The following is a 12,785-nucleotide window of genomic DNA, read 5'->3' on the forward strand; positions in this document are numbered from 1 at the left end:
AAACCTGGGAAAATACTAAAACATATTAAAAGAATGGTTACTAGTCATATAGAAAAGTAAATGGTGATTACAAATGGGCAGCATGACCTTTTCAAGAATAATCATACCATATTAATCATTTTTGACAGGGTAAATGAGAAGATATAGATATGATTTACCAAGGTTTTAGGAAAGCATACAGCAAATTCTCTTGTGTTATGGAAAAATGAATAAATGTAGACTAGATGATAACTTAATTTGGTAGACTAGGAACTGGTTGAAAAGATTGAATGTTTCAGTAGTTTGATGTAAACTGGGAAGCAGAGCTTTAGACAATTGACCAGAGATCTGTTTGTTCCTAAGCTGACAAGTTGATCACTAACAAAGGAGGAACTACCATGCTTAATTAAAAAATTTAAAAAAAACCCCAAAACCTAGACATATGAGAAAAATTGGGGGGTGAGGAGAGGTGTCTGATTGGCTATAAATTGCGTTACTCAACAATGTGATGTTGCCATCAAAAATAGTAATACAATCTTAGGCTACACTGAGAGATAGTGATCAGGATTAGGAAAGTGCTAAACCTATTGCGTTCTGTCTCAATCAAACCCCATTTGGAGTACAAGTTCAGGAACATTAAATAGAGAACATTATTAAGCTCAAGCACATTTAGAGAAGAGGTAATTAGGTGATTAAGGCAATTCATGTCATTCAAAGGTGGATTTAAAGACTGGGAGTTTGACCTAGAGAATAGAAACATTAAGTGGAATTGAATTGTCACGTGAAAGCGGAAATAGATTTGCTCTGTTTGATTCCACTAAGAGTAATGCATTGATGGCATATGTTCAATATAAGGAAAAACATAACAATAATAATAATAATAATAATAATAATAATAATAACTATCCCAATGTGTGATGGACTACCTCAGAAGGTAGTAGGGACATGGTAGAGCGTATTTTTTTCCAACTGCATTTATATTAGATGTATTAAGAAGTCTTTTCCAACTTCTCACAAAAGAAATGTTAAAGTTTGTAGTATTCCTTCAACAAGTACCAGTAGTTCTAAGCTCCTATATTGCTCTACAGATAATCAAGTTGGTAATTGCTACCTGAAATTTGGTCCCCGTGGGGAAGGGCTTCTGTCCTGCAACACTGACATTGGTGTTGGAGTTAGTTGCTCCTCATGCTGCTGCTCTCTGGGAAAGGCCTGGGGAAATCCCTGTGAGAATTGTGCATCTATGAACAGCAGTAAGTATAAGCATCTTTTTAAAATTTTTCTAAATGTAGTGACTGCTGTGCTTGAGATTTTAACAAAAGGGAAAACTGAGACAGATCTCTGTTCAAGATAACATTTATTAGCCAAGGCATGCCACCTGTCAATTACTGGGTCAATGAATTGCCTTTTTTTAGGCTAAAGACCCAAGAACAGAACAGGGTAGATGACATCATGGGATTGAGGACAATATGACTGGTTATAAAACTGAGGCACAGGGAAAAACATAATTGGTTGGGAGTTTGGTAATGGAGGCTATCAACAACCCCCCTTCTCCTCTCATGAGACTAAGATATTTGAGTCCAGGTGTGAGATAGCAGCCCAGACTTTTGGAAAGCAAACTGTACATCCTTGAAGGATAGCTTGGTGGAATAAAGATATCAGGTCCAACTCCCTTTCTGTTCACATGCATTCTCCAAGGTCAGTTAAATTCCGTGAGCAGGAGAGCTGGTTTTTTAAACTTAACACCTTACAAGCCAGCTGAACTCTGAACTAAGTTCAGAGACAGAGAACCATGAGTTTAGAAGTTACAGGACAAAATTAATTAATTGTAAATAGGATCAATAAAAAAATGATATGGGATTGATCTTAATCTTCTCACAATCCTTTGGAGACAGATCCCCACAGGCAGCCAACACCAACAAGAAATGAAAAGGGGAAAAGGAAATCTGAAAAGTTAGTCCTATTTTAGTCCTTGTATATTTTGAATAATTGTGTGAATTTCAAAGAAATAAAATTGGACTGATGTCAAGAGTAACTTAATGTTGCAGTGAATGATCTGGATTTTAAATGCATTTTAATAATTCTCAAAAATAACTCAATCAGACTTACAAATTTTAATTATGAAATGCAATGGACTACTTTTGGCACAGTTGTAGTAAATTTTTTATCATTCAGTTAATACTACTCAAACAGGTTGGCACCAATGTTCCAGGGGCAATGTAATATTTTCCCTGAAAAAAATAAAAATTACTATATTAAGACTTTTCCTCTTTAAAAATTCAAAATGTTAGATGGTTGATTTTTGTGGAACAGGATAAACCTATCTTTACATCCATATAGACTGAAATGTTTCTGTTTACAAAAAGGAAATTGAATTCTTACCATTTTTCAAGTTTCTGTACTAGAATAAGATGTATTAACCAGAACCCACTATAAACCACAACTTTACCTTGTCATAGTATTGTAGATAAATCTTTATTATAGTTTTTCTTAAACTGTGTTATTCTGTTTTGAGATTAATTTCCTTCTTGAAGTTAGTCACAGAATACCTTATCTTCAAATTCTTTTAAGTTCCAACATTGACATAAGCTACAGCTCATTCTCTGCACAGTACTCAGCTTTTGTATCCTAGAACTGCATCACCAATTCATTTGTTCCCAAGAGGGAAAAGATGGTTTTTTTTCCTTCCCTTTTATTTCTGTTATGTGCATATAATTTTTAAGGTTGTACACTTTTGAAAGCAGATTTTGGAGAATCAAGATCACATGACCAGCACAATGGTGTCTTATACTTTCTCCAAACCACTTTAACCCTTCAAAAAGGAGGAATTATGCACCAGACCTAAAGTAATTACAGCTAAATCCACAGGAGAAAGAGGGTAAGGACCCCAGCGAGGTGAAATCAATATCCAACAACTATTCCAACAAAGACCTAGAAAGAGTGCTAGACCAAGTTGTGATTAGGAAATCGAAGAAACCCGATAAATCATTTTCCCAGTCTAGGTCTTCAGAAGGAGACATAATGAGGTCTAGATACAATAGGAACAAGATGGTGAGCAGAGCCTTCTGGCATAGAGTCTGGACTGGGGACTTTGTCTATGTACTTGGGCCTTTGTCTATGTACTTGGGCCAGAGGAGGTCACGCAGACACAGGGAAACTGTACAGGGGGGCAGGACCAGGCACCAGCATCCACTTGGCCATTTGTATCCCAGAACTGGACCACCAGTTCATGGCAGTCTGAGGAGAAAACGTGTGCCTGAGAGTGGCAGAGCAAGGCAAGGAGTAGTCTTGAGCTTGTGGCTGTGTACTGGGCAAAGATGAAGAACAGAAGTTAACAGCATCTCAGATTCACCCCTACACACACACACACACACACAGTCAACCCAGTAATCAGGAAAGGGAACGTAGACCACAGGGGAATCTGTGCAGATCTGTCACTGAACCTGCAGACTTTTATCTAATTGACAGGAGTTGGGGCTAGCAACAGACCGCATGAGCTCCAACAAAAGACAAGTTTACAGTTGTGTTGCCTACACCTGTAAATCAGAGCTTGCCAGGGTAAGATCAGGAAAGACTCAAGATAGTTAAAGAGGAGACAACATTGCTGACAACATGATAGTTTATCCAACTTTATCAAATCTTAGGGAATCAGCAAAGGTACTAGTTAAAGTCATTTTAACTTCAGTAAAAGACCAAGATACGGAATAAACCCACAAAACCCAACAGCATTTGTCTATAATAACAATAAAAGCCAAGAGGCAAAAATAGAAAGGGAAGTATATTTATTTTCATTGGCTATACCTTGTAAACATAAATATCATGTGTCCTTTTTTTTCCTAGCTGAGTATTATACTCTGTGTCCAGGAGGTGAGGGCTTCAGACCTAATCCTGTCACTATCATCCTTGAAAGTGAGTTCATTTCTAATAACCACCAATATCTGAACCAGCTAGAAAATATAGTACTGAAAAATAATTCTTAAATAGCTCATGAAAAATAGATGTACCCTTGAAATTATCATCTCACATATCATCCAATAAAGTTTTAGCATGCTGAATAAAAAATTTGGTTTTAAATCCATTTTAAGGAGGACTACGTGTATATCATAGGAATGTAGCTGCAATTTATTACTATCTTGATAGATAGTTACACTTAACTGTGAATCTCTTCCCCTTTGGGTGTTGAGCATCTTTAAATCTTTGAATGTTGTGGTTTCATGACTTGTACCTATATGGTATCATTAGAAAAGTATTGGTATTAAAAATATGGGCTTGTGTTTCAGGAAGAAGCTTAGGGTCATTAAAAGAACTATAGTTTCTTAAAGACAATCCTGCCTGCTCTCCTCATATCAATTATGACTTCAACTCAGTAACCATTTACAGTGACTAAACAAGATATATGTACTAATTGATAAGATCCATGGGATGTCCATTCTCTTGTGTGTAGAATTTGATTTTTCCTGTGTATATATAGTAAGCCAAAATCTTTTGAGTGATTATGTGTTTCATTTGGGAGATTTAGAAATATGAATGGATATAAGCTAGCAGTAACGTATTAAAAGCAAAAAATTATGCTGGAGATACTGGATAAAGGATGTCATCAAAGAACTGTATGGCCAGAAAAAAATTAGGTCAGTCAGATAATGAGAACAAGAGATAACCTATAAACAACACAACATATTCTGTTGGTATGCTACATATAAAGAGATCTAGAAGAACTACTACATATTCTGTACACTGCCATTGGCAGATTTATGGGAAAATAGGATGAGAGTTGAGCAGGCATGGATCTCTGTCATTGCAGGGAATCCCTCCATAAATAAAATCACAGTTCATTGAAGCAGATGAAAATTCAACTAAAAGGAAGCAAAATGACAAACATTATTCTTACAAAGTAATTGTGTCACAGTATTATCTGAATGATGTGGACCAAAAAAAAAAAGCATTTTACCGTCACTACCAAATTTGAACAATCCTCCCAACTCTGTCACCCTTTTAAGATGGTAGCAAAGCTAAAATAATCAGTTGTCTAGAAAATCATGTCAATTCAGTATGCATTAACTTAGATGTATAAAGCAGTTATATATGTCAAAATCATTCTTCTCTTGGATTACAGCAGTTGTTTTCAACTATAATTATTTCTGTTATGCAGGTATTGATGAATGCCAAGAATTACCAGGTCTCTGCCAAGGTGGAAACTATATCAACACTTTTGGGAGCTTCCAGTGTGTATGTCCACATGACTACTACCTCAGTGAGGAAACTTGTGTCTGTGAAGGTGGAGCAAATTCTTACAAATCAAGTAAAATACTTAGAGAAAAATTAGAGGTTACTTCTAGAGAAAAATGTCCAATTCACAAATTCCATGAGAGAAATCTGTTTATTTGGGCCCATCTCTCTTCTTTCTAAAAAGGTTTTGTGAGTCCTCAAAATTACATAGAATGTTTTAAAAATATTTTCTATGAAAGTTCATTTAAATGGTTCATGGCATATTTAAGATGTTGATGTTATCCATTTACCTTCTATTGTCAGAGCAATTTGGAAATATTTGTTGTTTTGTTTAGTCATGTTTCAGTTGTGTCAGACTCTTCATGACCCCTTTTTAGGGTTGTCTTGGCAAAGGTGCTGGAGTGATTTGCCATTTCCTTCTTGAGCTCATTTTTACAGATGAGAAACTGAGGTAACCTGGGTTTAAGTGACTTGCCCAGGGTCACTCATGAAGATGAGTTTTCCTGATTCTAAGCCCATTGCTCAAGTTTATGACAAGCAATGGTGGATAGCAAAACAGAACATAATAGAGTCCTTCAAGCACTGAGTTTCTCATCCAAGGAGGGAGAACCCTTTACTGATCAGGCTGCTGCAGGGATAGCCCATTTTCTGCTTCTTTAAATAATCTGCCATATTTTCTTGTCTGCAGGGCCCTAGCCCACCATGCTCCCCTGCTTGTATTCTTCTTCCTTGTCACCATGGAATCTAGGTGGAGCAGTGGATAGGAAATCAGGAAAACCTGAAGTCAAATCTAGCCTCAGACACTTACTGTGTGACCCTGGGCAAGTTACTTAACCTCTGGTCGCCTCAGTTTCCTCAGTCTTAAAATAGGAATAACAGTACATCAGAGGGGTGTTGTGAGGATAAAATGAGATGATAATTATAAAGTGCTTAGCTCAGTGCCTGGTACATAGTAGATGCCATATAAATGTTCATCCCTTTTCTTTTCTCTCCCCTAAACTTCTTTGGGCTGCCAGATCTAAAGCCTCCCCCCACCACCACCGAGAGCTACTGAGTTCTTTCATCAAAGCTTATGTTCAGGACTGTATTACAATATCAAAATTTTACATGCATTTCCTTTTTTTTTCAACAAGCAAACATCACACTACATAGACTACTTATTTTAATAATTATTGCACTTGATAATTATACTGAAAGAGTGAGGGAAGGGGCAAAAAATCCTGGCAGAAAAATGGTTTAGTAAAGAATGACTTTATCTTATAGAGCAGTGGTCACCAAACTTTTATCATATACCTCACCTATAAATCATTTTTGAGCAGTCATGCCAATGTGTGCATACATAGTATGTTAATATATATAATATAAATGGACAACTTCTCTAATATATGTAAATTATAAAACTTAAAAGATCGAAATAGGAATTGAACTTGTCATTTCATTGATACAGGGAGTAGCTGGGTAAGGAAACTCTGTTTATCAGTGCAGGTCAACACCTCATCTGCAACTTTTTTCATTTAATATTCTTACTCAAGTACATGTAAAAAAAATTTTAACATTCTTTTAAAAAATTTTAGGTTCCGCATTCTCTCCATCTCTCCTTCCACATACCCTCCCCCTTGAGAAGGCAAGCAATTTGATATAGTTTTTTCTTGTGCGGTCATGCCAAACATATTTCTATGTGAGTCATGTTGTGAAAGAAAACACACACACACACACAAACAAGAAAAAGGAAAAGTATGTTTCATTCTACCTTCAGACTCCATCAGTTCCTTCTCTGGAGATGAAGAGCATTTTTCATCATAAAGCCCTTCAGAATTATTTTGGTTCATTGTATTGCTGAGAACAGCTAAGTCATTCACAGTTGATCATCATACAATATTGCTGTTACTATATACAATGTTCTTCTGGTTCTGTTTATTTCACTTTGCATCAGTTCGTGTAAGTTTTCCAGGTTTTTCTGAAAGCATCCTGCTTGTCATTTCTTATACCACACTAAAATTCCATCACAATCATATGCAACAACTTATTCAGCCATTCCCCAATTGATGGACATCCCCTCAATTTCCAATTCTTTACCACCACTTAAAGAACTACTAGAAAAATATTTTTGTACATACAGCTCCTTTTCCTGTTTGCTTTTATCTCTTTGGGATACAGACTTTGTAGTGGTATTGCTGGGTCAAAGGGTGAGCATAGTTTTATAGCTCTTTGGCCATAGCTCCAAATTGCTCTACAGAAAGGTTGAATCAATATACCACTTCACCAACAGTGCATTAGTGTCTCAATTTTCCCCATCAACTCCATCATTTGTCATTTTTTTGTTCTGTCAGATGAGCCATTCTTATAGGTGTGGGGTGGTGCCTCAGTGTTGTTTTAATTTGCATTTTTTCTAGTCAATAGTGATTTAAAGCATTTTCCGGAAGACTATAGACAGCTTTATGTCATCTGAAAACTATCTATTCATATCCTTTGACAAATTATCAATTGAGGAATGGCTCTGGTTTCTATAAATTTGACTCAGTTCTCTTTGTTTTTGAAAAATGAGGTCTTTATCAGAGAAATATGTTGTAAATTTTTTTCACGGTTATGATTACTTACTATGTATTTCCTTCCATGCTATTTTCCCCATTTATCCTAATCTCTCTCTCTCCTTTCACGTATCCATTCTCAAAAATATTTTGCTTTTCTGGCTTTTATCTTCCCCAATCTGCTCTCACTTCTATTTCCCACCTACCCCTTTTCTCTTATCCCCTTCTCCCACTTTTCTGTATGGTAAGATAGATTTCTGTACCCAACTGAGTTTGTATGCTATTCTCTCCTTGAGCCAATTCTGATACAAGTAAAGTTCATGCTTTCCCTCCCTACTGCCCTCATCTTCCCCTCCACTTTTTTTTTTTTTTGGCTAGGCAGTGGGGTTAAGTGATTTGCCCAGGGTCACAAAGCTAGTAAGTGTTATGTGTCTGAGGCCAGATTTGAACTCAGGTCCTCCTGAATCCAGGGCTGGTGCTCTATCCACCTGCTCCATCCCCTCCACTTTTGTACCTCTTTTATGTCTTTTGTACCTCTTTTATAACCTTTTTTTTGTACCTATTCTACCTCTTCCTTTCCCCTTCTTTCAGTATATTCCTCTTTCTTACCCCTTATTTTTATTTTTTTTTAGATAATCATCCTGTCATATTCAACTTATACTCATGCCCTGTCTATGTATACTCCTTCTAACTGTCCTAATAATGAAAAGTGTTTTAGGAGTTACAAATATTGTTTTCCCATGTAGGAATGTAAATAGTTTAATGCTGAATCCCTTATGATTTACTTTTTCTGCTTACCTGTTTAGCTTCTCTTGAATCCTGTATTTGAAAGTCAGACTTCCTATTCATCTCTGGCCTTTTCATCAGGAATGCTGGAACATCCTCTATTTCATTGAATATCCATTTTACCACTGAAGGATTGTCCTCAGTTTTTCTGGGTGGGTGATTCTTGGTCGTAATCATAGCTTCTTTGCCTTCCAGAATATCATATTCTAAGCCCTCTGATCCTTTAATGTAGAAACTACTAATTCTTGGGTTATTCTGACTATCCTCCTTGATATTTGAATTGTTTCTTTCTGACTGCTTGAAATATTTTCTTCTTGACCTTGGAGCTCTGGAATTTTACTATAATATTTCTGAGAGTTTTCATTTTGGGATCTTTTTCAGGAGGTGATCAGAGGATTCTTTCAATTTCTATTTTACCCTCTGGTTCTAGAATATCAGGGCAGTTTTGATAATTCCTTGAAAGATGATGTCTAGATTCTGTTTTTGATCATTGATTTCAAGTAGTCTAGTAATTCTTAAATTATCTCTCCTGGATCTATTTTCCTGGTCAATTATTTTTCCAATGAGATAGTTCATATTTTCTTCTATTTTTCAATCTTTTGATTTTGTTTATTTCATGATGTCTCCTAAACTCTAATTTTTAAGGAATTATATTTTTCTGTTAGCTTTTGTACCTCCTTTTTATTTGGCCAATTATACTTTTTAAGGAGTTCTTCAGTGAATTTTTGTACTTCTTTTTCCATTTGGACAATTCTGCTTTTCAAGACATCCTTTTCTCCATTGGATTTTTGTTCCTCTTTAACTATTTGGCCTATTCTGATTTTTAAGGTATTATTTTCTTCAGTATTTTTTGTGCCTCCTTTACCAAACTGTTGACTCTTTTTTCATAATTTTCTTGCATGACTGTCATTTCTCTTCTCAATTTTCTTCTACCTCTCTTACTTGATTTTTAAAATCATTTTTGGGCTCTTCGTGGTCTGAGGCCAATTCATATTTTTCTATGAATTGTTAGATGTAGCAGTTTTGACTTCATTGTCTTCTTTTGAGTTTGGATTTTGATACTCCCTGTCACCATAGTAACTTTCTATAGTCAGAATCTTTTTCTCCTGTTTGCTTATTTTTCCAGCCTATTTCTTGACTTTTAACTCTACACTAAAATGGGGGTCTGCTTCCAGAGTGGAGGAAGCACTGTCCCAAGCTTCAGGTTTTTTTGTGTAGCTGTTTTCAGAGATAATTCCGGGGACCTGTAAGTTTTCAGTTCTTCCAAGGTGTTATGATTTAAGGAGAGGTGTGTTCATTACTCTCCTGACCTGTGCTTTGTTCTGTGAGAGACCAGAAGCACTTTTTTCCACCCTGGAACTTTTACCAGGGTCAAGGTCCCAGCTCCACTGCAGCTGCAATCTCTAGTGTGTGCTAGTGCTCCTCTTCTCCCTGAAACCCAGGATTGTAACCCAGATCCAAGTATGGGCAATGAAACAGAGTTCTGTCCCTTGTGCCAAAAAAAAGAGACCCCTGTAATCTTCTTCTGACCAGTTTTCTGACCCCTTTACCCTCTTTGGGCTGAGAGGTCTGCAACCTGCCACTGATGCAGTTGCCCCCAAGACCTATTGCTGATTTGCTGGGGCACTGCAGCCTTCACTAGACTATGCTCCACTCTTACTCCTGTGCAACAGACCTTTCCTGCTGACCTTCTAAATTGTCTGGGGCTGGAAAATTGCTTCTTTGTATCTTTCTGTAGGTTCTGCCACTCTAGTATTTGTTTTGAGGCATTATTTAAAGTAGTTTGGTGGGGTTTGGGGGAGAGCTTAGGTGAGTCCCTGCCTATTCTCTGCCATCTTCTATCTGCAACTTTTAATTTTAGAGAATTGGCCTGAGGTCTGAAAGGTTAAGTAAGATGCCCACAATCAATATGTGTCAGAAGCAGTACTTGAAATCAAGTCTGACCTGGCCTTTGAAACTCATTTTCTGTTCATTATGCCGTGGTGCCTTTCATTATAAGAACAACAGAAATTTTTAAAAGGTGAGATAAAGATAAAATAAAATTTGATCTTATAGTAAATCTGGGAAACCACTGGAGTTTATTGAGTAGAAGTGACATGGTCAGTCCTGTACTTTCGGAAAATCACTTTGTATATGTAGTGGGAGGATTAGAATGAAAAGAGACATGAGACGGGGAAACCAACCAGGAAGTTACTGCAATAGTCTCCAGGTGAGAGGTAATGAGGGGATGATTCATTATGTATTAAAGTTAAGTGTGCTAGTGTGAATAAAGAGAAGGGGGATAGGTGTGAGAGATGCTGTGGAGGTAGAATGGCAAGATTTGGCAACTGACTTGATATGTAGAGTGAGATATAGAGAAAAGAATTGAAGGTGACACCAAGATAATGAACCTGGATGACTAGGAGGATGACAGTGCCCTTGAAAATAACAGGGAACTTTGGAAGAGGGTGGATTTGGGAGGAGAGATAGTTTAATGAGAGCTGAAGTGCTGGTTAAAACCCATTCGTTATAGCTCATCTTGTAACACTCACTCTGTCCCATCCAAAATAAAAATAGGAAAAGCTTCTGATCTGTCACTACCACAGAATATAGAGCCCACTCTTCAAGGGAGAGTGGCTGAAGGCTCAAGTGACCTTGAGGGCAGGGAGTGGATATTATGTAGAGAGGACTTCTGATGGCATCTGTGCAGCTACTGCTGTGAGTGTCCCAGTATCAGTTCAATTATAATTGCCTTGAGAGGCCCATACTGGGCTTACCAGGGAGGAGGTTAAGAAATTGCATAGATGGAGGGGAGAGATAAAGTAGTGGATATGCTGAATGATAAGGGTAGGTGTGATTGTACAAAAAACAAGCCCTAGGAATGGCTATTACAGAGGAGATCGAATATCAATTGTCTTTCTACTCTCTTATTAAAAATCACATACTCTGGAGTTAAGCCATGGCCCCTTTGGAATCAGACCACCAGAATCAATTATAAAAAGTGTTTCTAAGATAAATGCTATGTTATCCTATCATGGATCTATTATGGTCCAGTATGAACCTCTGATATTTAATATGAATATGACAGAGTGGACAGAGTGCCAGCTTTCAGATCAGGAAGACCTAATTTCAAGCCCAGTGCCTCTGGCACTTCACTAAAATTATAAGCTATAGAAGACTTCAATCTATGAATAAAGAGAGTTTTCACACTAGGAGCTCCCCGCTCCAAAGAAATTTTCACACAAAGAGTTCCCTATCCCAAAGAAATACACTTATATTTTAATGTTAGGAAAACTCTTTTTTTCAATAATTATTCTTTAATAGTCTCTGGTTAGCAATTATAATTTGTTCTTTTTCTAGATTTTGATGAATGTTTTGCACATCCTGGTGTCTGTGGGCCTGGGACCTACTATAACACCTTGGGAAATTACACCTGCATTTGTCCTCCTGAATATATGCAAATCAATGGCGGACATAACTGTTTGGGTATGTAAAGTTCTATATAATATGTTATTATTGTGATTTTTAAGATTTCATTCATTTCTATAAACTATTCAAAAATCTGACAAATCTGTTTGACTGATGACAAATTTAGGTCAGTCACACTTCTTGTATGTATAAAGTTTGAAAGCTCTTGTCACAATATCATATTTTCTAAACCTGCCTACAGAATTGCTGAGATTTAAAAAAAAATGTTTATTTTCATACACAAAAATATGTATTAAAAGATAATATCAGCAAACGAGGTAACAAGATTGCTCTCAAATCACATTTATGTTCTATTTATAAGATATGAGCTTTACCTTAAAATGAAACACCTAAAATTTTTAGAAATGAAAGAGACCTTAGTGGTCATCTAGTCAAACCCCTTCACTTTACAAGAGATAATGCCTGAGAAGTTAAGCGTATTATCCCAGGGCATGCAGATAACAGATGGCTGAAGTAGGATTTTATATTTAACTTCTGATCTGGAAATGATTAGCTTGACAAAAATTCAGAAACAAATAATTATAGCATACTATTTGATAAATTAAAGGATCCTTATTACTGGGTTATAGACTCACTATATACCAGAAACTTCCAAGAAAACTAGAAAGCAATGTAGTAGAAATTAAGTTTAGACTAACGTTTCATACCATATGCCACAATAGGCATCCATTGGACAGAATATCTAGATATAAAATGTCATAAACAAATTAGAGGAATTGTAAAGGACATACTATTCATAACTATAGACAGGAAAAGAGTTGTTGACTAAAAAGTGGACAGATGATTACAGGACATTACATA

At 36.5% G+C, this 12,785-nt stretch overlaps 1 protein-coding gene across 1 annotated transcript in view; it reads left to right on the forward strand.

The window, feature by feature from the left end:
- The window catches only part of LOC114048300 (fibrillin-2-like), a 130,610-nt gene that overhangs the window by 24,978 nt on the left and 92,847 nt on the right, over positions 1–12,785 (forward strand). Inside the window, 4 exon segments of the mRNA XM_027869188.1 lie at positions 1,068–1,229; positions 3,817–3,885; positions 5,126–5,251; positions 11,856–11,981. Coding sequence (XP_027724989.1) covers positions 1,068–1,229; positions 3,817–3,885; positions 5,126–5,251; positions 11,856–11,981 — 483 coding nt within the window.

Source organism: Vombatus ursinus, unplaced genomic scaffold (genome assembly GCF_900497805.2).
Source record: "Vombatus ursinus unplaced genomic scaffold, bare-nosed wombat genome assembly UNPS02014792.1, whole genome shotgun sequence".
NCBI classification, from domain to species: domain Eukaryota; kingdom Metazoa; phylum Chordata; class Mammalia; order Diprotodontia; family Vombatidae; genus Vombatus; species Vombatus ursinus.